We start from the raw sequence: 26,557 nt of genomic DNA, 5'->3' as shown, positions 1-26,557 counted from the left end.
GGATGCTCAGGAATACCCACACTCACTCTCCATCTCGCCCCTGCTGAGAGCCTCACCGTCACCTCTGAAAGCACCCTCGTTTGGCAGAAACTCAGCCCCCACCCAACACCGGAGCTGCGGAGGACTGAATGTGGAGGCTCTGACCATCCTCTCCTCCACTGGCCTCAAGGCCCCCCTCTTCTTTCCCACGTGCCGCGCTCGCCCTCTTGTGGCCGCCTCTGGAGATGCAACGAAATATCCCAGCCCTGCTCCAGCTACTTCCTACCCATAAAGGGTGGTGTGCCGTCCTGCTACAGGTGCCACCAAGCCTTTGCCCCACCCTCTTGAGGACTTGAGATGGCGAGGTTTCCCGACCTTCCTTTTCCCAGACCCAGAGAGCATGCTGACCCCAGACCCTCCATCAGCAATCCCCGGTTTGGCTTCATTTGGCCCATCCCGCCCTCCATAACCCGCAACCAACTACCTCCATCCGCCTGACTCTGGCTCCCCTCCCCACGCCCACTGCGCAACCCGCAAACAAACCAGTGATGAAGGCTTCTCCTCCCCCGACCAGCCCTCCCCAGACCCCAGTGTCCAGTGTCCCAAGCCCCTTGGGGCTCTGCAGAAGAAGAGGGAAGCCACTTACTAGGTGCGCAGCCGACGCGCAGGCAGTCTGGGGGGGCCATGGGGCGGGCAGAGGGGGAGGGGAGACAAAAAGGCAGAAGAAGTTTTTTTTTTTTTTTACATCCTTCACAGGGAGGGGTGTCTGCGGGCGGGGGTTCCCCCTGGGGCCACTTTCCGGGGACCACGCGTGCCCAGGTGCCCTCTCCCCTTCCTCAGTTGGACCCCTGTCCCTCCTGCCCCCACGAGGGCTCCAACCCTCCCCAGGGCTGGGAGGCAGGGCAGTCAGGTAATCCGAAGAGGGCTTGCTTCTCCTGTCGGAGCAAGATGGGCACCTCGGGAATCTCAGCGTACAGGAGGCCATGGGGGACTGAGGGCTCGACCAACCCAACACCTCCTCATGTCGGGGAGGGAGATGGGTGAGGAAGGCCAGAGTCCCTGCATCCTTTGCTCTGGGACAACTCCCTGCTCAGAGCCCAGGTTGTGACAGACACGTCACTGCCCATGTCGGGCTCTGAGCTAAATGGAGAGTCTGTCCCAGGGCCCCCTTCCCATAGCCATTTGCCTCCCAAAGTCCCAGGGGGCTGGTGCCACCCCTACAGGAACCTTCCTCCTACCTTTCCTAACTTGGAGGATGCCAGGCTGTCACTGGGGACCGGGTGGTCCCTCACCCTGAAGAGGAACTAGTATTAACCTGCTTTCCTTGGGAAGGGGCCAAGACCTCACAGATGGGGACACCGAGGCCCCCAAAGTATGACTTCTGAAGACACAGCAAGTCAGGGACAAGCAGGAACCATAAGTGAAGTCTCCTGCCCCTGCGTTGCTCCAAGGGCCCCACATGGTCAAAGAGCACACTGTCTACACAGAGCTGCAGCCGGGGGCCCCAGAGTTTCTGGCTGTCCCCCTGCTGGGTCACGTTACCCACAACATGCCAGTCGGCCAGCCTTACGGGGAACAGAGTACCAGAGTCCTGTGAAGTCGGGGCTCAGAGCCCTGCATGTCTGTACCACTCATGACCTGGCATTCAGGGGCTGCAGAAAGTTCTGCACCAGGAGGCAGAAAAGCTGGGTCCTCGTCTCATTATGTGACGGGGTAAATCTCTTCTCTCTGAGCCTCAGCTTCCCTCCCTGTGAGCTGAGGGGCTTGAATAAGAGGATCCTGACCTGGGAGCAAGAAACAGGTATTCGCTGGGCTGGCCCTTGCCCTTCAGAGAGGGGGCGGTTTCCAGCCCTCGGTTAACAGCAAAATCCTGGCATCCTGTAGCTCCTCCCAGAACAGGCTCTGGCCAGAACCCCAGGGCCCAGGAAGTAGAGTGGGTGGGGGGCGCCTGGCACCCCCAGGGCCCCTGAAGGTTCCTGCAGCGGAGGTAAACAGATTCCCCTGTGGCTCTGAGCGGCATGGCCCTCTCGGGCGGTACAGCTGAGCTCAGCACGCGTCGTCAACCGCAGCAGAAGAGCGTGGGGAGCAGCCGGGACCCTGAGCCACGACCTGGCACCAGGGAGGGCGGAGGAGGCAGAGGGAGGCCAACGGAGAAGTCAGAAGTCCCAGTAAGAGGAAGGAAATAAGAGAGGGAGCAGAGAGAAAAGAGGAAGAAAAGGGGGAGCGGAAGAAAGAAGCTGGACAGAGCGGGGAGGGGAAGAATGTTGGGGTGCGGGTGGGAAGGTGCCAGGCCTGGTGTCAGGTCACGGGGGCTCTCGGGGCCAGCAGAATCTTCACCAATGAAGGGTCCAAAAAAGAAAAAAGTGAGCGGGCTGATTCCCCGCTGGGGAATGGGGCCGAGAAGGAGCCCAGGGCTTTTCCCTCCCAGCAGGGGAGCCCAGGAATGGGGATCCCTCTGTCCAGAGAAGTGGTGTCACCTCCAGGCCCACCTTCTGCAGTGGCCACACCCTCAGAAGCCGCCACTCCAGTGGGGTCTGAGGAGCACAAACACCCATCGAAGACGGGCACCCCACGAGGGAGCCGGCTCCACCCCGGAGGAAAGCCAGGAGCCGCGAGTGAGTGGGAGAAACAGCACCCCCACCGGCACACGGCACATGCCCGCCCAGAGCACAGCTTGGGGGGCGTTAGCTGGTAACCTACTAACTAGTCACCTGCGCCTCGGGTTCAGGGAATGGACAGAAGTGACTGGTCTGCTCAGACCCACCAAGGCCCAGGTTATACACCAAGACCAGGGCGAGGGTAGGAATGCGTGACGGGAGGAAGTCATCTGCGTGGACGGGAACTCAGGAAAGGAACCCGGGCTTCTCGAGCCCCATGTGGCCCCCCACCAGCCCCACCCCAGCTGCACAGGTTGGAGACAGGGAAGGAGGGGCAAGGCTTCTCTGCAAGGAGCCTCAGGAGCCCGCTGGCCGGAGTGTCACCTTAGAAGGGACATCGCAGAGTGGCAGCGGGCACTCCTGGTGCAGCCCTCATTCAGAGCTGTCTCCTCTGGAGCCCAACAGAAGGAGCTCGGGAACCAGCGCACGGACCCCGGGGAACAGGTGTCCTCCCACGGCTCCGAGGGGGAAAGGGCTTGGGGATATCACATGCGTTTAGCCCGGCTTGCGAGGCCGGCGAGAGTGCTCTGTAAGGCTCGCGAGGGCAGAACTAGGGCCATGACTGGGAATTCCCGAAGGGGAGGCTGCCACCCAGGAAGACCATCGACTGGAGGTGGAGAGTGCCTGACACAGCATGACTGGGAATTCCCGAAGGGGAGGCTGCCACCCAAGAAGACCATCGACTGGAATGGTCGTCTCGGAGGTGGAGAGTGCCTGACACAGTCGGTGTCCAGGCACAGGTAGAGAGCCTCCCATCGCTGGGGGCAGGCACAGGCAATTCGCATCAGGGGCGGGCTGAAGGAGGTGATGTCTGAGGGCCCCTCCAGCTCTAAGATTCCTTCATTGCAGTGTGCCTTTCATGCCATCTCGCTGACAGCTGAGACTGCATGGGCACTCCTGGTGGAGGGCAACTCCAGGGAGGGTGAGGCGGGGCAGGCCAGGCCGGGCATCAGCCCCAGGGTCCATACCGGGGGGCAGAAGGCACCCAGGAACACCACAGATCACACCAGAATAGGGTGAGGTATCCAGGGGCTTCTACAGTCCTCTAGGGACAGACAGTAACGGCTCTGCTCAGGGGCTGCAGACAGCAGGGTTCTGGGAACCTACTCAGTGTCTGCAGGTGTGCTGGAGGCCAGGGGACAGGGCAGCAGGCAAAACCTGGCATCCTCTACCTGCAGGGAGGCAGCAGCCTCAGGGCAACTTTGGCCTTCTCTGGCCTAGCAAACACCCCACCTCCCGAGGCAGGCACTCAGTGTCTCTTCCCAGCCGCCCCCCACCTCCACCCCGCGGGGAGAGAGCTCCCTCTTCGGGACCCAGCACCAAGTCTGCATCGTTCCACTGAGCACCCGATGAGCTGCACGGCTGCCTGAGAAAGCCCGGCTTTCCTTCCCATGGGATGAGACCAGAGGCCAGAGACCAAGCCCTGCCAGGATTCTCTCCGGTCCCCAGCGGCAAGTCCAGCCCAGGACTGGGGCCTTGGTGGTGCTACCTGGCTGTGCAGCAAGCAGGATGGGGGGCAGACTGGGTCGTGCAATGTGGGAAGAAGCAAGCCCCCACGCCTGGCTCTGAGCTGACGTTCCTACCCCAGGACGATTTTCTTTCAGGAAGGCTGGTGAGTTTCTATGCGTGTGTCCTGCATCTGTCTTCCCATTATTCCGTTTGAGCCTCAAAACCATCATGGAAAGAAGGCAGAGCCAGGATTCTTATCCCCATTTTACAGAGAAGACAGAGGCTCAGAGAGGGGAAATGACTTACCCCGCAGAGAAGGAGACCAGGGCTAGAACCCAGATCTTCTGGCCCCAGGCCTAGTGCTCTTCCCATCGCTGCCTGAGGCTGAGGCTGGGTGGCGGGTGTGGATCACACAGCAGCCACGCGCCTCCCTGTACACGCATCTCTCGGTATTTGTGGATGCACGCATCTGCACCCAGCATTTGGTCATAGTTCATGGTGAGCCATGTTAGAGATGGCATCTCTGTGCATAGGGCCGGGCACAGCCAGGGGTGAGAGGCAGGTGGGAGGACTGTCCTACTGGCTGTCAGCCTGAGAGCCAGCTTGTCCTCTAACCTCTAAGCCCTTATGTGGCACAGACAGAAAAACTTGCCCATGGGAAGTTTGCTCCTAAGGGTGGAGGGTCCCAAGGGCCTATCAGAGCATGTTCTTCGGACCAAGGACCCTGCCTTCTGTCTGATCAGAAGGGGCCTGGGCTTCTCTGAGGGGGAACCTAAGGTGGTCCAAGTGAGGGAGGAGCATCACCTTCCCTATGAACAGACGGCCCCAGAGCTTCCTGCTGTGTCCCCGTCACACACACAGAGCCACGTGCCCGGCCCCCCCAGAGAAGCACACGCATCCCGGGGCGATCTCATGCTGAGTACGCAGATCTGGGCAGTCTGAGAAGCACAAGGCCATTCAGGGGGTCCTAGGCTGTGCCTTCCCCCCATGACCATTTCTGGGGTGCCAGGGAGAACTGTACAGCGTGGGCTGTGATCACGGTTAGAAGCCAGGCTTCAGGGAACCCCAAAATGACTCTGAGGCCCTGGCTGCCTGCACAGCCCCCTGCCCCCTGCCCCCGCTTCACTCAGCAAATCCTTGTCCTAGGATACAAAGGCTGAGTGGCCGAAAGGGGAAAAGACACAGTATAAATTTATTAACAAGGTAAGGGGCCCCCAAAAGGCCACAGTCTGTCCCACAAATGCCCTGGGGACCAGTGTTAGCATGAGACTCCGGATAAATATCTAAAACTCAAAGCTCTGTGTTGTCACCAGTCGAAGATTCTAATCCACTCACAAGAGTCTACTTCTCCCCCAGGCCCAGGACACCACGACTCTGGTGGCCTGGACCTTCCTACACGGCAGGCCCCTGGGTACTGCACGTCTACGCGCTCAGAGAGGCTAGTCTGAAGCGGGCAGATGTGACCCCCGCCCAGACAGCTCGGGACCTCTAACTTCTAGCGTTTCTCTGGCTGAAAGGTCCGTGACTCTGGGGACCTCCCCCCATTCACCACTATAGTCCCAGGTGTGGAACACACCTGGCTCTTACGAGGTGACCCATAAATACGAGCTCAGCGAGGGACTGTGCGGTTATCTTTTTGCCCCAACAGGGCTATTGTCCGGCCCCACAGACGCCCTGGGGACTGCCCGGAGAAGAGGAGCCCCGGCCTGCCTTGGGCGGGGCAGACGCAAGGCTCCTGATGCCCCAACACCCTGCTCTGTTAGCGACAACGAGGAAAGCACTGTACTTTAGGCAAATGACCTCAGTTTGAGTCCAGGCTCTTCCTCCCCACTCCCACCCCCACTCCCATCGCTAGCTCTGTGGCGTTGGATAAATCGGTCCATGAATTTAAAAATCTATAAAACAGAGAGAGCGACATTTCTCTGATGATCTGGTGTCTTCACGGGGCATCTACGGGACTCAAAAGTGAAAGCAAAGGGAAGATGCCACGTCCCGATGCATCCAGAGTCACACGTGCACCAGTGTACACAGGCACCGACACGGACACGGCCCTCGTACACACAGAGCAGCTGAGGGCGCTGTGGGGTGGGGGCGCCCCTCGCCTCTGCATCTGCGGCTGCGCTGAGCTCAGACTCGCGCGGGCGCGGTGGGCGTCTGCGAGTCTCCCCAGGTGAACGTACCATGAATGAGCCAGTGATGAGCTGACAGCCAAGAGTGAGCTGCGTCGTTACGTGTGTGCGCAGGACAGACGCCGCCAAGACCCACGTGAGCATCCTGGCAGGGCAGCTGTCATAACCCAGACACACTCGGGAAGGTGGTATGGCCACACTCGGGGCACCTCCCCCGCTCCAGTGACGTTGAGCGCAGAGCATCACCCTGCTCTGTGCACCTGCGCCTGCGCCTGCACCCAGGATGGAGCGCTCGGGAGCTCTGACCCTCCCCACCTCCAAACTCTCACTGGCGCCACCACCTGCTTCTCCAGACAAAGGGGATGCGAGTCAGAGGCGAGACCAGGGAAAGGGCCAGGAACACGGGGTGGGGTGGTTACCGAGGTTGACAGTGAGCTTCATCTGGCCCCCGTCCAGCTCGAGGCGAAGGGTGTCGGCTGACTCCCTGGAAGTGGTGGCCATCATGAGCCCGTAGGCCCGCTGGGACATGAAGCGCAGAGACACGTCCTCCGCCTCCGTGTGCATGGCATTCGGCAGCATGATCTTCATGTACATGGACCCATCGTAGCTCAGGACCGTGGCCTCTGCCCCAGGAGTAGGGAGAAGGAGGGAGCGGGGGACAGGCCAAGGCCAGCGGAGGGAGAGAGAAGACCGAGAGAATCATTACAAGGAGGACAGGCCCAGGGCCGGGCTATGAGGGCACGCTGAGGATGGGGGAGGGGGCACAGGGGTGGGTGGCGGGGACACCTGGGATGAAGACTGGCCTCACCTCTCTCACAGACCCGCCCCAGAAAGCCGGTCCCGATGCAGTCACACACGAAGCGGTTCCAGCCCTCTCGACAGACGCCCCCGTTGCGGCAGGGGGCGGACGCGCACTGCTTCAGCGTCTCTCGGGAGCAGAAGGGGGCAACGCCCGCAGCCCCCTGGGCTTCCGCCAGGCCCCGGAGGTCGCGGCTACGCCCGTCTATGAAGAGGTCCCGCACGCAGCCCACGTAGCCAGCCCGCAGGGCCGCCGTCCACACCTCCGGGGGCAGGGGCAGGTCCACCCGCCCCACCTCAGGCAGACCGCCCAGGTACAGCTCGCTCTCCAGGTCCAGAACCTCACTCTCCCCAGTGGCCAAGAACGGTGTGCTGCGGCTGTTCACCGAGATGGAGCCTGGGGATCAAGAAAGAGCGGGCCTCAGTCGGGGAGGCAGGGAGGCAGACACCGCAGGCCGGAAGGGATGACGGACCTCTCAGCCACGCCCCTCCGCGCCCCTCCACCCCGAAGGCTGCCGCAGCCCGGGGTGGGAGGCTCAGCCTCACTCCCCTGCTCAGACACCGCCGGACAGAGGTCCTCCCAAGTTCAGGACCCCAGCCCAGCTGCAGTGAGAGGTCCAGACTCCTCCTTCCCCCTCCGAGGGAGTCCTCAGAGAGGCAGAGGAGGGGGACACACCCCCAACAGGCTGGAGTCATTCCCCGCACCAGTCCCTTAAACCAGGAACCTTAGGAGGAGGAAATGTTTGAATCCCACTAATGTTTATTGGGTGTTTACGACTGTAAGCCAGGCACTCAGAACTTTACATATATTATATCACTTAAGCCTCACAGTAACTCTGTGAAATCGGTCCTTCACCATCCCACTTTGAAATGGCAGACGAGCCTTAGAGACACTGAGGAAGCTGCCCAAAGGGCCACAGCGGGTGAGGAGCAGGGCCAAAGTGCCACCCAGGCAGTGTTCCCCAACCCCCGGCCTGGAGCCCCTCTGTGGCCGGCGAACAAGATGGGCGAGCAGATCAGCCCCTGGGGCCTGTGAGACAGGACGGCAGCCGAGAGAAGGGAGGCCAGGCACGGAGCTTCGGAACTGTAAGAGTTCTTTGGAAGGAGAGACTGGTTGTCTTAGGAAAAGATTGGGGACCAGAGGGGAGCTTCGGCGCTTTTACTGAGCAAGAGGAAACTGAGTACGGGCCTTGCTCCAAGGTCACGCCAAAGCAGCTCTGTTGGGACTGCTCAAGGGTGTGTGTACACGGATGGACGTGGGCCATCAGATAGGGCCAGAGCTGGTCAAGACCGTGACCCAAGGACCCACCAGACCTAGTGCGTGGGCTCTCGAGATCTATGGGAGGCTAAGGAGACCCCTTCTTGAAGGCCCAGGGGTTCTCTACAAGAACCTGGGCAGCTTTCCAACCTACAGTTAGTGATCACTTGTGTGGAAACCCCAGGAGACAGACGAGTGAAGACCCCAGGTGGCCATGTGAGACAAAACCAGGGGACGAAACCGTTTACCATAACGCCCAGGGACGGCAGCCTTTCTCTGAGGGAGGGAGAGGAAGGAACAGCAAGGCCATGAGAAGACACCACTTCCAGAAGCCACGGCAGTCCCCTGCCCCCCGTGCGTGCAGGAACAGTCACTCCCCCCAGACTCGAAGGCCAAGTGCGGTGACAGCCGGGGAGGCACAAAAATCCAGCTGACGCTGATAAGTGCTTAAATTGGAAAATATGTCAGTTCTCATTTATATCAGTTCTCTCTTTATCAGATAATTTTCTCGTGTTCAACAAGATGAATTAGGCAGAAAACAAGAAGAGGATGAGGAAGGGAGACTGAAAAGGAAGAATGGAAGAGACGGTGGCTAGAAAAAGAGCAGAAGGTCCAGGAAACTGCGCCTGCCCGACCTCGGCACGCTCTGCTCTGCGGCTTTACCGTGCCGGGGTCCTCCCTGGGGCAGCCGCCGTCATGTCCCCCCGACCAGAACAGCAGCCCTGTGACAGCAAAGGCTTTTTAAGTTCACCGCTGTCCCTACCCCAGCACCTTGGACAGCACCCGGCAGAGTCGGTCCTCAATGAGATGTTTCTAAAGTGAGTTGTATGAAAGAAAGTCGAATGATTCAGACAGAAGGGAAGCATGGTTGAGAAGTTTTGCTTTGGTTTGTTTGTTCGTTCGTTCGTTTGTTTGTCTGTTCGTTTAGGAGGACGGGATATCTGCTCTGTGGGAGGCACCGTGCTAATGCTTTCACGGTGGTCTCTTGTTTTCTCGTCTTGATGACCCCGACGTAAGGAAACTGAGGTTTCGAGGGGTTGAGTGATGGGCCTACAGTTACACGCACGGTAAGTGGGCGAGCTGAGCTGTGAACCCAGGTCTGACTGGCTCCAAACGCTAGGCTCGTTCCGCCCAGGCAGCAGGACGGGGTGACAATACGAGGGCTGGGAGGGCCAGGGGAGGGTGGAGGAGAACGGCAGGGAGGAGTAGAGAAAACCGTGTAGGACAGAGAGGCCTGGAAAGGATGTCAGGGCGCGGGGACAGGGGTGACCAGGACGAGAAGGGAAGGGACCAGAGGCCTCCTGACCTTTTCGCCCGTCCCTCTGGAAGTCCACGTGGCACCACTCGCCGTCGTTGACCTTGCGGCTGGACGCTCGCAGCTTGATGCCCCCAGAGCCCATGTCTAGCAAGAGGTAGAGGTAGCCGTCCAACAGCTCCATGGCAAAGTAGTCAGCCCGCTGGGCAGAGCCGTGGCTGCCAGCCCCGGCCCCGGCCCCGGCCCGCCGGCCCTGGCTGAAGAGCAGCAGCCCGTTGGGCTCGGTGGTGCGGAAGTCCAGGGAGATGGACCCGGTGCGCTTGGCGCTCCAGCGGGGCAGTGCCACGAAGGCTTCGGGACTCTCAAAGGTCACGGGGTCCAGGGCAGCCACGTCTTCACAGCGGAAGGACAGGTCCCCCTGCAGCTTCATCTTGGGATCCCCTTCCTTTGCCAGGCGGGACAGCTCCAGCTTGAAGTCGTTATTCTTATAGACCACCTGCAGGGAGGGGCAGGGTGGAGACGGAGAAGCAGAATGGGCTCCGGGCCTGGCCACTCCTGCCCAGCAGCCACCAGCACCACGGGACCCTGCCATCCGGCCCTGGGCGGGTCCCTGCTCGGCAACACCAGACCCGTCTGGAACTTCACGCACCGAAGCTGCGAACGAGCTCGTCCGGTTCCCCACTTACACCCCCACCCTGTCTTCCTGCCCAGCTCTAGCGCGGAAGCCCATTCGTAACTGTGGCAGGACAATCGCCGCCAACGTCTAGTTGACACGTCCCAGCTGGCAAAGTATTTTCATTTACACTCTCATCTGCTCCTCACACCCACTTTAAGTAAAGACCGACCACTCATTTTACAGAAGAGGAAACTAAGAGTTAGACAGGTCAGGGGACCTGGCCAAGGTCACAGGGCTAGTGACCGGAAGAGCCGAGACTGAAACACAGGTCTTTAGTCTTCACGTCCAACAGCTGCCTCGAGGGTCCCCTGAGAGGACAAGGAACTTACGAGGCTCGAGGAAATAAGAGAGGAGAAGCCTCTAGGTGGAGTGGGTGGCCGTAGGTTTTGAAGGGAGAAGGTCCCCACCATGGACTGGAAGGCACAGAGGCCCCAGGCAGCTGGCCAGGCCAGACTAAATCGCACTGAGGACGGGGCCAGAGGATTCCTGGCGGACCCCAGCCCCTCCCTGGCTCCACTCACGTCCTTGAGGCAGCCCATGAAGTTGTTGCTGACAGGCGAGCCCGGCAGGTCTGCGGTGTTGGGGCTGCCCCCGATGTAGAAGAAGTCGTCGGAGCCCAGCATGGTGTAATCCTCCTGCGTGTAGCCTGTGGTGGTCAGGATGCCGTCCACCGAGATGGTCACCTGCCCAGCCCAGGGAGGGAGGGGGAGAGACAAGGAGACAACCGGCATCAACTCCCTGGGAAGAGTCTCGGGCTGGGCAAGGGAGGGGCCGGGGGCACTGGGGGAGGGGGACCCCCCATTTTTATGTCTGCTTGTCTCCGAGGAGGAACAGTGTGGGAAGAGAGGGAAAGGGGAGAAGGAAGCAGCACAAGATTCGATGGCTTCAGGGAGGGCTAAGGCCCGCCCCGGGGTCCCCGGCTCAGCACGCAGAGGCTGAGAGTTCCCGGGGTGCTCACCAAGAACCAGTTCCTGGAAGCGGCTCCAGACGGGAGCGGGGACCTTGGACCAGGGCCCTCGTGTGGGGGGGGTGCAGACGGCACCCTCGTTCCCCTCCTCCTGAAGGTGCTCTCTGGACCTGCATGTGATTCAGAGCGGCTCATAACTGAGGCCGAGAGCACCCATCCTCCCTGGATCGTGGCAGCTTAGACTCACCTGCAGCTCTCCCCTTGGGGTGCTGGGGAGTCCTTTCAGTCTTAGCCCAGTAGGGGGATGGCAGAGGGCAAGGGCATGAGGAAGGAGAACTCAGATTTTCCTGGGGAGCCTTGGGATTCCCACTGCTACACCCCTTTGCTGAGTCGGTCTCTTTACTCCCAGGTCCCTCTGTATTCAGGCCGACGTGACCTATTCGTCGGCCTGCCTTTCTTTCTTTGTCTTCCTTATGGGTATCACCATCAGACTCTAGGGAGTCAGGGCCAGGTTAGGGAACAGAGGGGGACAGGGCCAACCTCTTGATACCTTGACTGTGGGCTGAAGAGTCAGGTAAGAAAGCAAGGTGGGTAAGGATGGGGAGTACCCGGTGTCCCAGGGAGGTGAGAGGGGCACTGTACTGGTCTGGGGGAGGCAGAGTGACCTTGCGGGAGGTGCAGGGGACTCTCGGACTAACCCCTCCCCAGGCGAATGCCCACCTGGCCCTTGAAAAGTCCACAGGAGTAGCCCGCAAGGGCTCCGAACACCCAGCGAGGCTGTGGGAGAAGAGTCCAGGGCTGCTGGACCATGAGCCCTGACTCTGGGAAAGCTGCATTTAGGACAGGCATGTGGGAAAAGTGGGCAACCGCTTGCAGGGACCCTCATGAAGCTGGCTCACAGTGAACCCGAAACTGCTTCCTCAGGCCACAGCTCACCCCACTTCCCACTTCCCTAACATGCCTCGGTACCCCCTTTTTGGGCAGACTAGAGACCGGGGCCTTTTAGTCACAGCCCGTGATGTCCCCACTCGCCCCAGCCCGTTTGCACACGCCACCAGCCATCTTCCAGCAACTGGTCCCCGGGGTTCCGTTGTCACGGGGGAGGCGGGGAGTTAGGAACTCTTAAGGGACATGAGCAGAATGGGAGCCAAGGGAGCCTCCCCCACAGGACCCTAGAATCCCCCTCGTACCGAGTTGGAGCCCCCCAGTGAGTGGGGAGGGCTGAGCAAAGCGAGGGCCGAAGGGGCCCCTCCTGGGAGCCATCAAACCTTGTGCTGGGGTGACTAGGGTCGAGGACAGATGGTAAGGGGGTGTCTATGTGGGAGGGGGTAGTTTGAAAGCTTTTGAGTCCTGTTTTGAAGGGAGGGCTGGTCATGACTGTTTATTTCTTCTTCCCTCCACCCTGTGCCCCCGAGGCTGGGAAGTGGGGGTCTAGGGAGAGAAGGGGAGGGTCAAAGTATTAGTCACAAAGACATGCGGACAAGATGGGACTGGGCAGAAGGGGGCTGGAGAAAGGGGAACAGGACTGGGCTGGAGGGGCAGGGATAAGATGGGGGGTGGGTGGCAAGGTGAAAGGGTCTCCCTGGTGCGGAGCCCGCTCCATCCCGCCCTGCACCCCGACTCCTGATGGCGCACTGGGAGACCAGGAACTGGGCCACTCAGCAGTTCCTGGGCCTACATCTGGCCGCTCCGGAGAGACAGTCAGCTCCTGACGAACGGGCAGCTGGCCTGACAGGTCCCTGTGGTCCCGCTAATCCCAGCACGGTCCAGGGACACTTCACAGTCATTAAAGGCAAACGTCAAGTCATCTGCTCAGGGCCACACGTGGCTCTCGCTGCCTGTGTCCCATCTATAAACCATATGCCTCAGGAGCCTTTGGTAGACAGAACCTAGTCATCTGAGACCACTCTAAACAGGTACCCCTGCTGTGCGGGGGAAGGGCCCCCCAGGCCCAAAGCTCCCCAAGAAGAGGCTCTTCCGGCCTCTCTCAGAATGTGGGGCCTTCCAGCCCACCTGAGTCACTCGGCTGTCCTCCCCCGCAGCCCCAGAAGCCAGGGCACCAGCTACTGGCATCGTCCTCACTCTAGAGTCTCTCTTCGATCCAGCCCATTCGGCCAGCCCACCTGCCTTTGCCCTCTCGGAGTCAGAAGGACCCGATGGGGGGGAGGGTGGCCTGAACTCCCCTCCAGACCGGGTGCAAATATGGCCTTGGCTCTATGGCTTTATGCAAATCACTGCCACATGGTGCCTCCTGGCAGAAAAAGGCTGCCTGAATCACCCTCTTATCTGTCCCCCTAGCCCAGGAGGTGGGGGAGAAGGTAACGGGAGGTGGGTAACATCAGGAGGTGCACACGGGAAAGGGGGTCAGCCTGGGAGTGGAGGGAGTAGAGAAAGTAGGGGACGGGCACTGGGCGGAAAGGAAGCCAAGGGCAGGGGAATGGAGGGAGGTCTCTAGGGAAGGCAAGGAGGGAGATGACAGATTAGTAAACCCAACTGTTCCCTCAGACAAATCAGTCCAGACACAAAAATGGCGGGTTCGTTAGTAAAAGCAGGAAACAGGGGAGTGATTCCCCTGTCCCCCTCCACCCTGGGGGTTTGTGACGCCCCTGCCCCCCAGCCCCCCCGCGCAGCTTCTGGAAGGGTGTAGGGCCGGCGGGGGAGGCGGGGGAGGGGGCAGGGGGCATCGTGCAACACAGAACAGCCGCTGCGGCAAGGACACGTGCAGATTAGAGAGCCAGGGTGGGGGCCCGGCCGGCAGGAGGGGCGGGAGAAAGCAGCCGCAGGTGAGAAAGCATGCAGGCCGGGGGCATAGGGACGAGCAGAGATGGAGGCGGAGGAGCTGTGGGGGTGCAGGAAGGAGAAGCTTCCTTCCAGAGGAGGAGGGGAGAGGAGCCCCCACTAAGACAGAGACATCTACGGGTTGAGAAGGAAAGGGAAGGGACATTCGCCTCAGACCTTCCTCACCGAGGGCGACCCAGGCGTTCATTCCCCCTGCCCATTCGCCACTGATCACAGACCCCAGACACACCTGCGCACACACCACGGCCCACTGACGGCAGTGGGAGAAGTCCCGACCGGCTCATGGCCAATCAGCATCCTTTTCAGCATCAGGACCACGTCTAGGGCCCCAAGACACAGCAGAGACTCTGCATCCGGCCCACGCCAGTCCACTCGACACAGACAGGCCCGGCCTGAGTGGGGACTGAGCAGGCCAAGAGGAGGGAACCACAGCTCTGCCCCGAGAAGATCCATGCCCAGCCAGGGAGGAGGGCGGGGAGCACTAGAGACACAGGAGCCCAGCGCCTAGCCGCCCAGCCTCGGCTCCACTCCCCAGGGGCGGGGAGGGTGCTGGAGGCGCTGCGAGGGGCAGCCTGAGACATGGGTGGGCTCTCGACCTTCCGCTCTTCTTCTGCTCGGCTCCCCTTAGGCAGGCGGGCAGAATGGGTAACCAAGCTCTGGCCACAGACAGCCCTGCGGGGCACTCCAGGCCCACCATGCCCACCACGCCCCAGGAAGACAGGCCGAGCAAGAGAGACCTCCCCTCTGGCACCGCCCGGAGCCTTTCCCGGTCCCCTGCTATGACCACAGAGTCACTGGCCTCCCTGGGAGGGCGGCTTGTCCTGGGGGAGCATCCGACTGAGGGCAGGTGCTTTAAGCTTGGGGGAGGGCTGGATGGGCTTTGGGGGTTCATGAAGCCCCTCGACATGGTATGCGAAACTGCATCAGTGGGCATTTTGTTTTCCTGTGAGACGCCATTGCTGTGTCATCAAATTCTCAAAGGGATCCACCAGCTGAAGGTGGCTGAGAAGAACTTGTTTATGTCAAAGGTCCAGGCCTCCCCTTAGGATTGAGTGGGGTGGGAGCGGAGGGTGAAGATGGGGTGAGAGGTGCGGGGTGGGGGGGACGGCTAAGGGAGGTGTGCAGCCCCGCTGTGTTTAAGTTTAGCCATCTGCTTTGGGGCGGGGCGGGGACAGGGAAATAAAGAGAGAAACTGGTTGGAAAGACACACTAGGAAGACTGCTGAGCCGGCAGCTACGGCCCATAGCGAACCTCGGAATCTGGGTCTGATGATAAAGTTTGAGAACAGAAGCTTCAGGTCAGAAATCCCAGGTTCTTCAGCCGTCACCATTCTCCAGGATGATGTCATTTTACTCTCTGACTCTCAACTGTAAAAGGGGTTTAACAACCCCTGTCCCTCCCACTCCGCCAGGCTTACTCTGAGGACCAAACCCAACGACCTAAGCGAACCCTCTGGACCTTGTCCGTGACTGGCTACGTGAGCCCAGGCTTCCTCCTGGGGCAACGGGCTCCCCATCTGCTAACTCGGAATGATTTCTGCCCGCTGCCTGCAATCCAGGCATTCAATGAGTTTAAACAATATTCAGAAGGTGAGAGGTCTTTAGAGGAAGCACACTTAAGCCAAATCTCTCAACCGGTGGGCCCTTTCGGTCTGTATCCGCCCTCTCCCCCGGGGAGAGATGCTCAAAGAACAAGAAAGGGGTCCATACAGACGAGTTGGTGAAAAGCCGAACCCGGCTGAGGAGTGCCTGGGAATCGCTGCAGATGGGAGACCTGTCTCCTCTGGTCCCCTTTCTCTGACTCCAGTCTTGGCCTGAGAGAGCTGAGCCCTGGGACAGGTTCCCAAAGGGTTTAGGAGGCTTCTCAGGCCACCTAGAGGCAACGGGCTCTGATCGTCAAGCAGTGGGGCTCACACGCCAGGGAGTGTGGACCTCCCAGCCCGAGAATGTGGCAGCACTTTCTCTCGCCAGGGCTGAAACCAGAGAGGGTTGTTTGCGTCTTAACCAGCTTACTCAAATCATTCTGTCTCTCCTCCTCCTCCCCAGGCGCAATTCTCAAGGCATTCTGGGGTTTCAGGCAGTTATTTTGGGACTTATTCCTAAGAAGGGACGGTAATAGGGTCTCCGGTGGGGCCAGAGGCACTGTATTCTCCCGGGTTTGCTATAGGAAGGGAAGGGAGTCATATCTTTACAAAACATCCCCACCCTGGAAACACTGAGAGAATCAGTGAACAGTTTATGAAGCTTAATAAAATTATAATTCCCTTTACAGAGTACAGATGAATTCACCTCCATTACCCTTCTCGACCTCTCCACTGACCCCATGAGACAGACAACACAGGCGTAAGATCGGCCCGTTTGGTAACTGAGCTTTGGGCTCAATTCACGTGGTCAGTCTTTAACTGAGCTGAGACGAGCAGGAAGGTCTGCAGGGTCCGAGTTCGCCGATGGCATCCCCTGGGTGCTCGGTCTACTACATGGGCTCTCTTGCTTCCTTCTGTCCCCAGAGCCACCGTGAAGCTCTGTAAAGAAGGAGTTCCCAGCGCCAGGAGGGCAGCAGCTGACTTAGTAACTGCAGCTGGACGACAGAGCTGTGGACGGGTGGTGCCAGGCCCACCGAATGGCTCCATTTGAACACAGGACCAGAATGGCCAGATGAGGTCTCGGATTGGGGAGGGCTGGGATGGCTATCGTCGTGGGCACTGGCTTGGGGACAGGACAGAGGACGGAGCTACCATGGGTCTGTGGATGTGGGGAGACAGACCTGTGAGAGCATCAGGACAGGCCAGACGTGGCCTCAGAAGGAGAGCCTCCTGGGGAGGTGGGGGAGCCATGAGCCTGGGAGCCTAGCTACCATGCTCGCCTCCTCACCAGCCAGGCAGCCACACGGACCTGGGAGGCTGGGAAGGCCGGGCAGCTGCCTCAAGCAGCTCGGGCCCCGTGGGAGCAGACACGTCCATCTGCAGGGTCCCCCGCCCGGTGCTCAATCACTCTGCATTATTAATAGGCGATGACTAACCGCCTGCTACAGCAGAGCCAGGGCCAGGCAGGCACGGGGAATCCCAAGGGAGGGCGCACAGCAGGGCCTGCGGGCACACACTCCGAGGCTGGGCAAGGAGCAGAGGGCCAGCCTCGGCCCCCTCCCTGTTCCTGCTCCCACGACCGCCTCCATACGGCGCCCTCCCCAGGCTCAAACACACACGCACGCACGCACACGGTCACACAGTCCCCAGCTCACACCGGCGTTTACACATGTAGTAACCAGCAGAGTCTCACACACACACAGTACACTCTCCCACTAACATCTCCTAAATGTCCCACCAACATTTACACACAGTCACACCCACACACCAATACACACCAGATGCGTTTACATGCACACCCACACCGACACTCCCCGGGACTGAGCCCAACCCAAACAGGGGAGCCTGGCGACAGCTACCCCAACTTCGCCCCTGCTGGGCTTCCTCCTCTCCACCCCCTCAACAGGGAAGGAAACCAGTCCGGGTCCGAGGCCATGCTGGACAGGCGAGGGGCAGAGAGGGGACGGGAGATGGAGGGGAAGGAAGACAGTGTGAAACACAGTGTTAGTCAGAGCAGCAGAGCTGTGGGGGGCGGGAACTGGATGCTGTCCCTGGTGGGGGGAAAGTCCATTCGTGCCATGCAAAATGTGGAGGGCGACGGAACCAGGACCCCTCGAGGCTGAGAAGTGAGGGAGGGAATGTCACCTCTTCCCTGGCAGCCAGCATGGGGCAGCCCCCAGACTGGTATGAACTGGCCTTCTGAAGACGCTCTGGACTGTGCGTCTCCCAAGGGCGTTTCTGCGCCCACCCCCCACCCCCCGGCTGCCACTGGACGTCTCACCCCCAGCCCCCTCCGTCGACTCGAGGGGCCTGTCCGGGAGCTGACAGTGAGCAGAGCGTAGCATGTCATGGGATGGTGTTTTCCATGGATTTTCAGGAGACCAAGAAAGAAACTAAATCAAAGAGAATAAACGAGGGAGAAGAGGGGGAAAGGAACAAAATAAAGCAATAGAAATAAGCAGCCTGGCATCGGTGCTGGTCTGACCAGAGCCGATGAGCGCGGGGCCTGCCCCCCAGGTCCCTCTGGCCGGGAATCTGAATGCAGGAGTCAGGGCTTAGGGCAGGGACAGGCCGAATTCCTCGGTTTCCATTTGTCTTCTCGATTTGAGTTTGGACCAAAAAAAAAAAAAAAAGAAAGAAAGAAAGAAAGAAAAAAGAAAGAAAAGAAAGGATAAAAGAAAACTAAAAGAGAGAGAAGCAAAATCTAAAGGTTGTCCAGGACGCCAAAAACAACCAGGAGAGCAAAACAACCGAAACCAAACAGGGAAAGGAAACAAAAGAGGGAGAATCGAACAGTTAAAAAAAAAAAAAAACCCACGGCAAACCAAACGGTAAGACAATTAGAGTGATATCTACCAGATAATGCAGTTTGTTTACCATAGCGTGTCCAATCCCTGCGTGCTTCACCGGAGATGTGGGGTAAGGTGGGGGGGGGGTCAAAAAAAACGACAAAGACAACAACGAAAGAACAGAACGAAAGAAAAGAAAAATAAAATGACCAACTGTGAAACTCGAGGAAGGAGGAGAAATCTGTATCCACAGGTATGTGGTTGTTTGCTCCGACCCTCCCCCCTGAAGGTTCGGCTGAAGTATTTCGTCCCAAGAAAAGTAAATGAGGATGGGAGGGAGAAATAAAACACGTAACAAAATTAAATCCCTTCTTCTCCCAATCTCTCCCCCACCCCTCCGCTGGATTCCTCGTGCCCCCAACCCCTCCCGGAGGAAGAGCCAGCTGCAGAGAAGGGGAACAGTTAAAGACCTTGGTTAGTAGGTAAGAAAACAACAAAAGAACTGGACCGAGAAAGCAAAGACTTAAAGATGGCCGACATTCCGCAGATGAGACAGAAAGGTTAGTTCGGTCGTTCATTCATACCTTGCCCCACCTGTCCCTGCCCATCCCTTGGCCCCCCGGGGTTATAAGCGTGTTAGTAACACACACAGAGTCGGCGACGGGGTTTTCCAACAGAGGGTGAGAGAGAGGGGAGGCGGGGGGTTAAGAAGCAGACCCAATTATGCAGTATTAGTAAGTCCTTCGGCTGAAATGTCAGGGAGTTGAGGAAGGAAGGGAGGAGAGGAGCGAGGAATGGGCTGTGGGCTCGGGCCAGGGGTGCGTTCGTTGGCTAACTGGTCAACCAGGTGGCTTTCCAGAGAACTGGCTAAAGGGTGAGTTGGTGCTGGCCAACTGGCTGACCGATGACCATGTTGAGTTAATGGGTTAACGGGTTGGTGAGGGGCCGGCTGGCTGTCAGGCGGGGAGGAGCGTGGCCCACGTCCCTAGGGGAGCACAGGAGGGGCTAGTATGAGGGGTGATTTCATCTGGAGGCAAAGGGACAGGGTTCCCAAGGAGCACGGGAGCGGGTATGGGTGTCTGCTTGTCCTGGGGATGGAGGATGGGCAGAGAAATCCAGGGGGTTGTGGGGGGAGGGGCAGCCCCTCTTGGTTTTTTCCTGTTCCTCTTCCTTCAGAAAGGAAGAGAGAGTGAGTTGCCACCAGAACCAGGAAAAGGAAGCCTCGCCCTCCATGGCCTGGCACAGGACTCACTGTCAGGTGACATCTAATCACCCCAAACCCTTCCCCTCGCCCTCCCTTTCCCCACCCACAGCTGACTCCTCCTTCCTGCCTAGCTCGACTCCTCAGAGCCCACATTCCCCAGAAAGTTCTCCAGGTTCTTCAGTCGCCCCACCCCCACTCTCTCGTGCTCCTCTGGGCAGCCATCCTCCCAGAATTAAGAACCCACTGCCACCACCCCTGCAAGTCTCTGGGGTGGGTAAGGTGTTCCCGGCAGCCCAGCTTCCTTCCATGCACACCCACAGACCCCGGAGCCCCCAATCCCCGCAGACAGCACCAGAAATTCACCCCCTCTCCACACCACACCATACCTCTAAAATCCTCTACTCCTCCCTAAGCTATAGGCCAGCTTCTTCTATCCCAGTCTCTAGAGTGCCCAGCCCCATGTGGCTCTAAGCTCATTTTCTCTTCTTATGGCCGAAGACAGCACAACCACCACCTTCAAAATTACCCTGGTCTTTGGGGAGATATCAAAGGGACTGAGGCAGCTTCACTTAGAGCATCAGAGATGGAGGGACACAATTGCTTGATGTCCATTAAATACTAAACTGGACACTCGAGAGAGTGATCGTGAGAAGGAAAGGTATTCTAGGGACAGATCCATTAGTTCGAGAGTTCTTATAACCAGTGGGCACAGAGCTAATTCAGTAACACAATTAATAAGGGCCTCATATAATTAAAAATAACAGAATTCAATATTTAGCAGCCAGATGAAGTGCTGAATAACCAGTATTAATTATTCGGGATGCGAAAGCAGTTTACATAACGGGAGGGGGCCGTGCCTGGAGCAAGGGGATAACGGGTGATTTGGGGACTCGGGGACTAGCACTACCGGCTAGTACGACTGTCATGAAATGAAGACGCCCAACCGGTCAGGACAAGGAACAATTAGCTTCAGGGCAGCTAATCCAATTGCACCGAAAAGGTAAGAGTTGCCTGGTCTCACTGCCCTTGTCGAAGAAGGCAGGGAAAAAAGGCATCGGAGGGAAAACCCAACCACTCCCGTTTTTGAATTTGATTGTAGAGACTAAAATAAGAAAACGAAAATCAGGTTTCAACTCTCATGAACAAACACCAGGATAACAAGTCGGAGAGCAAATCCAGAAACAAGATTGAGAGGGAAGAGGTGTGAGTTCGAAGCCCGGGCCTTCCACTAAGGTGTCCGGAGACCCAGGCTTCCTCGGAAAAACAACGGAGTCGGAGCGGGCGAGACGGGGCCCCTCCGGACCCAGGGACTGTGGACGCGGACCATGGGGACCGTGCCCGAACAAACACCAGGATAACAAGTCGGAGAGCAAATCCAGAAACAAGATTGAGAGGGAAGAGGTGTGAGTTCGAAGCCCGGGCCTTCCACTAAGGTGTCCGGAGACCCAGGCTTCCTCGGAAAAACAACGGAGTCGGAGCGGGCGAGACGGGGCCCCTCCGGACCCAGGGACTGTGGACGCAGTCCATGGGGATGGTGCCCGAGGGGCCAACTGTGGCCACATACTGGAGTGGAGCTTCCACTGGGACATTGCTGGTGGCCCGTGACCCGGTAGCCCGTGCCTTCCCAAAGGCCGGGATCCGGAGAGCTGAGGCTTTACACTATGTCAAGTGGTCACTTGCCACGGCCAAGGGCCTCGCTCCACCTCGAACTCTTGGTGTAGCCCCAGCCCCTCAAGAAAGCCAAGAGCGGGGGTTATACACAAAAATCACAAAAATCTGGATGAAGGCAATCTCTGTGGAGCTCGAACAAGAGTTGGGACAAAGGAGAGACGCGCTGCCCCCGCCCCCACCCCCACTCGGAGGTAAGGGGGGCCCCGTTTCCTGAGACAAGCAGAACATTCAGATGGTTTCAAGACGTGAGAACATCCGAGAACGGCAGAACCACAAGACGAACGACAGCCGCCTTTGCATTCCGCACCGAGGACGACAACCAGGCCCTCCTCGGCGGGGTGGGGGGCAGAGAAATGGAGTGGCTTCGAAGCGAGAGAGACTTCCAGGTCTACCCCTTCCCGACCGGATCACCTTGGGCAAGTTGTTTTAACCTGCTGAGCCTCCATCTCCTCACTGGTGAAATAGGAAAACCTCCCGCTTCACGGGACTGCTAGAAAGATTAATGAGATACAATAGAGAAATGTGACCCTTGATGTCAGGGGCTGGTGGAGGAGAGAGGTGAGGATGAGGTCTGAGAAACGCTATAAAAGAGGGAGACGGTCCCGTGCCGCTGCGGAGGAGGGGGTGCGAGAGGCTTTCTCCCGGCTTCGAAAAGCAAAGAGGAGTCGTCCAGAGGACAAGAGATCGTTCGATGCTAGTGCGAAACAGATCTGCTGAGTCCTCATGTCCAAAACTCACCAGCTGGCTTCAAGATAGAGCCTAAGTGAACCAGAAAAAAAAAAAAAAAAACACTAGAAAAACCACTAAAAACACTCAATAGTTGCTGGTATTAAGCCCTCAAGGAGCCCACCGCCTAGAAGTGAAGCGACGAACACAAATATTGACCACGCAGATAGAAGGTGATGGTAGGGCTAGGATGTAGCAAAGGGAGACCGGCTCGGGGATGGGCGGGTCGAGGAAGGCTTTATGAAGAAGGTGGCGTTTAGGCTAATGGTGGATTGAAAAAACCTACAGCTAACGGTAAGGCAGAGAGCCCTTCGGTGTTCACGTGGTGCCAGGCACTGTGCTCTGTGGTGTCCCCCCAATTAGTCGGCGAAGGCTCCTTCTCACTTTGCCCTTGAGGAGCTAAGCACACAGAGGTTACACCACTCGCCCCAAGTCCCTCGAACTAGTGGCAGAGCTGGGATTTGAACCTAGTCTGTCTCACTGAAACCCCTGCTCTAGAATTTTGACAGGCAGAAAGGTGTCAAGGGGGAGCTAGGGACGGAGTATGCAAAGTAGCCAGTTACACCCTATGACAGGGCATGGGAGCTGCCAGAGAGGAGTGGCCCGGGCCACAGGTCGGGGAGGGATTCCCAAATGCCTGGCAGACCCCATTTTAAGGGGACTCCCTCCTCGGGACCCAGGGGAGCAGCATCATGGGAGCTGGACGGCAGGAAGTCAACGGGATATCTTGGGAGCCAGCTCGTCCTCCAGATTTGGTTGTAGCTAATGATGGAATGAGTCTGCACTTGGCTTGCATGGTGGTGGGGAGCAAACTGGGTATGGGAGGAGAGCGGGCCCAGGATTAAAATAGGACTTGGGGAATCCTCAAAGGTAATCATTCCTGCAAAGATCCCCCAAGAGACACGTCCAGTCACAGCGGCCTCAGGCGGGGTTTGAAGGGAGCGGAAGGCAGGAGCAAGGTGCCGCCTCAGTCAGGCCTCCAGTTCTATCGTGTTCTAAGAGACTCTTGATACTAGCAGGGATAATTATCTACTTTCGGGGAAAGGCGGGAAATTCTGCCCCCGGTCCTTGGAGCTGGCCTCTTCACCCTTTCCCACAGCTGCAGAACCAAGGGACGGGAGACACTCTCCGTGCTCGTTCTGGGGCAGGCCCTCCCCACTCCGACTGTTCTAACCACCATAGTGGAGACAACACAGGACAGCCCTCCGACCTAGTCAGGGAACGGGGTGTCATGAAGAAGGGCAATGCCCCGAGAAGGAACGCCCCCACCAAACACGCCACCCTTCAGAGAGCGAGGGGCACTAAGAAGAGCCACCCGGGTAGGGGTCCGACTGGGACAGGTAGCAGCAGGCTCGGAAGCAACAGCAGGACTCCTCGCAGTGGGGTGAAGGCACTACGGGAGGAGGCTCCCCATGACGGCATCGCTCGGCCGCGCCGAAGAGGAACAGGCAAGAAGGGTGAGAGGCCGGCCAGAATCCCGACGAGGCCCCACTCATGAGCCTTTCGGTGGGGGGAAGGGGAGGAGGGCCAGGAGCGGGGAAAGGTGAGCCCTCACATGACCGGAACCAGGGAGTCCAGAGCCGACGCCTAGTAAGAGAAGGGCTGCCAACCAGCAGAATGGCGCCTCCCAGGGCGGGGGCGCTCTGTGCTCCCGGCGGCTCTCAGATTGCTGGAGGCGGAGCAGGAAGCGCTTCCTTGCCATCAGCTACAAGACAGAGTGTCGGACCCGCAAGAGAAGGGCCAGCAAAAGCCTACGCACCTGGGCCCAGGTGCTGAGTGAGCAGGGGAAGGAGGCAGGACGTGGAGACAGGATGAGCAGCGGCCTCTCCCACTTTCGAAGAAGAAGGGTCTGGCTTGACCCTGCCTGAGGTGGGAGCTTTGGGCTGGAAACAAGCTGCGGCAGCTGCTGTCAAACAGAAGCCTGACCAGAGAGATGGCCTCGCCCGCCATAGCCACCCTGGGCCTGGTGAAAGGCGCAAAGGCCACTAGCAAGAGAACGAAGCCAGAGCCAACGCCCAGAAACAGCAGCACCCCCACAGGGCGTGAGTCTGGGGCAGGAGTGGAGGGAGCGCTGCGGAGAAGAGCCCCATCTGGCCTGCAGGGCAATCCAAGGATCCTCCTCTGAGCCCGCTGACAGCCGGGCTCCTTTGGAGGGACTGGAGGGGAACAAGGGAGTGCGCTGCCCAGAAAGGTGGCCCCACGCCCCCTCCAGCCTGCTCTCCCTCACACACCTGCTGCACCTCCGCCTTGCTCTGACCCCATCTCCGCCCCTGTCCTAAGATGGCCCTGCCTGGGGGCCGGCCACATCCTGCCCCTGCACACACCTCAGCCTTTCTTTTGTGCCTTTCTGCCCTAGTGTCTGGACACCCACAGCTGCTTCACCAGCAGAGTCTCCCCGACCCACAGCACCGCAGGGCCCACCCATCCAGGCTCCGTCTCGCTTCTCCCGTTTCCAGAATCATCCTTCTGCCAGATCTCACAATTCCTGAGCCCTGGCCCTTGAAACCCCAGCAACCTCCACCGGTCTGAGCCTGGCCCTTCCCCATCCCTCAGGCTCCGGCCCTTCAGCCTCCCCCCCAGCCCGGCTCCCTGGTCCTGAAGCCTGCCAGCTACTGCTGCCTTCCTGGACCCTCGCAGCCCCAAACTTCCATCCTCCCCGGAACCAGGCGTCGACGCCCAGCACTCATGCCTCGCACCCACAGGCCCACTCTGCCCCAGACGCGGCCGGCCCCCGGCCTTCTTCCTGCTCCCCCTACCTGGCGCAGGTTTCGGGTGACCCGGACGTCGTGCCAGGCGTTGTCATTGAACTTGCCGTTGACGGGTTCCACGAGGGCCTCGAAGGCTCCCGAGCCCAGGTTGATGACCAGCCAGACGGCGCCAGACTTGAGGGACAGGTTGACGTAGTCGGCCGACTTGCCCGTGTGCAGCATCAGCCCGTTGCGCTGCAGGGTGCGGAAGGCCAGCGTGATCTCGTCCGTGCTGCTCTGGATCGGGTTGTGTGACAGGTCGTAGCAGAAGAACTCATTGCCTTTGAAGGTCGCCACAAACTCCTCCTTGCCTGGACGTCGTGGCATGGGGAGAGGGGAGAAGGCTGAGTGGGGACAGGGTATGCCACACCTCCCTCTTCCCCTCCACAGATCTGGGCACGGGGGTCCCGCCTTGGGCCCTCTCCCCTCCCCGGGCCTGTCCACGCTCCTCCCTGGACGCTGCCAACTCTGCTATCGGAAGTCAACTTCTCCCACGTCCATTTCCAAAGCAAGAGGCTGCTAAGTGGTTCTCACACTGACAGCTGACAATTAAGCTGCCACAGGGCCAGGCAAAGCAGAGGTTCTCATTGCCTCCTCCCCCACCAGCCCTCCGTCAGCCACTCCCCTTAACAAAGGGATGTGGAGGAGACACAAGAGGCTTCAAGTGACTTCTCCCCGGGAGTGCCGCCCCTGTGGCTGAGGCACCAAGGTCTCCTGCGTACTGGCCGCGTCCCACTCCTGCCTCTTCTTGGCGATGACCTTTCCCAGCCCAGGAACGGTCTCAGGCCTCAGCATTAGGGATGAGACTAGTGGGGCCGCTGTACAGCAGTGAGCAGATGAGAAGAACTGGCAAGCGGTGGGATGGGGGACGCAGGGGTAAGACACATGAGCAGGCGATGCAGGTGACAGGGATGTGCAGCAGGTAGCCGCGGGCCACCAGGTGGGGCTTACGCAGGTGGCCACCATGCCGGCTATCACCCCCATCCCCAGCTCCAGCCTGCGAGGACGACTCAGGCAGGGCCTTGGGCAGAGAGCCTCAAACGGCCCCACAGGGTGGGTGTGAGACCCCGTGTGCCAGACAGGTGGTTAGATGCGAGAGCGCAAGGGCACGCCTGGCCCGCTGCTTGCACACGTGTGTGCGTACGCATAGAAGCACCCCACACAGGGTCCCTTCCACTAGCGCTTTTTAAGCAGAAGCAAAAATGACTGGGAGAGCCTTAGGGATATTTAGCGTCCTATAAATGGGTGACAAGTGAGCAGTCAACGGCTCGGTGGAGGGAGGTTGGGGTCCCAACCCCACAGCTTCACAAGCCAGAGCCCACACAGAGGGAAGAGAGTGGGGCACGGAGCCTCGGGAGAGCAGAGGACCTGGACTCTGACAGTGGCTTGCTTCTCCTCCCCAGCAAATGGTCCAACTCGCCCACCTCACAGAACGAGATGGCCAGCGACGGGCCGCTACAGAGTACGGGGTGGCGGGTGAGGTTCTCAGCATAGGTGCCCAGGTCTGGGAAGGAGCAAGGCCCAATGCTGGGTGCACACACACGGCCCTCAGAAGGCACCTGCCCTCCTGCCGGCCAGGCCGCAGCAGCAGGCTCCACGTGTGGAAGCCGCGGCTCTCTGGGTGCAGTTTCCGCAGACGCCCCTCCCCCGCACACAACAACCCCCGCTTCTCTGCTTCCGGGCAGGCTGCCCGTAGATCCTGTCCTCGCTGCCTCCGGATGCCAAGGCACCAGCTGCTGCCCCAGAGCCTGGCACCACTCTCGCTGCAGCTGGCAAGGCCCGGTTTCCTGAGGCCACAGGGCAGCGAGGCTGGTGGGGACACGAGTAATGTGGGGACAGTCGGATCCAACTCAGCCTACCTCGGGGCTCCAGTGGGGAAGGCTAGAGAACAAAGGGGAGGAGTCAAGTCGAGACAAGAAGGAGAAGGTGGG

General features: G+C 59.2%; 1 protein-coding gene across 1 annotated transcript in view; it reads right to left on the bottom strand.

Annotated features, from left to right (window-relative positions):
- Window positions 1-26,557, bottom strand: part of NRXN2 (neurexin 2) — a 93,349-nt gene that overhangs the window by 45,711 nt on the left and 21,081 nt on the right. Inside the window, exons 5-11 of the mRNA XM_006911330.1 lie at window positions 24,636-24,937; window positions 18,346-18,390; window positions 10,723-10,884; window positions 9,577-10,021; window positions 7,023-7,409; window positions 6,634-6,837; window positions 626-652 (exon numbers count right to left, since the gene is read on the bottom strand). Of these exons, the coding sequence (XP_006911392.1) occupies window positions 626-652; window positions 6,634-6,837; window positions 7,023-7,409; window positions 9,577-10,021; window positions 10,723-10,884; window positions 18,346-18,390; window positions 24,636-24,937 (1,572 nt within the window). The remainder of the gene's footprint in view (window positions 1-625; window positions 653-6,633; window positions 6,838-7,022; window positions 7,410-9,576; window positions 10,022-10,722; window positions 10,885-18,345; window positions 18,391-24,635; window positions 24,938-26,557) is intronic.

Source organism: Pteropus alecto, unplaced genomic scaffold (assembly GCF_000325575.1).
Source record: "Pteropus alecto unplaced genomic scaffold, ASM32557v1 scaffold43, whole genome shotgun sequence".
NCBI classification, from domain to species: domain Eukaryota; kingdom Metazoa; phylum Chordata; class Mammalia; order Chiroptera; family Pteropodidae; genus Pteropus; species Pteropus alecto.
The sequence above is the reverse complement of the archived record's forward strand: the minus strand, read 5'-3'. Positions and strand labels throughout refer to the sequence as shown.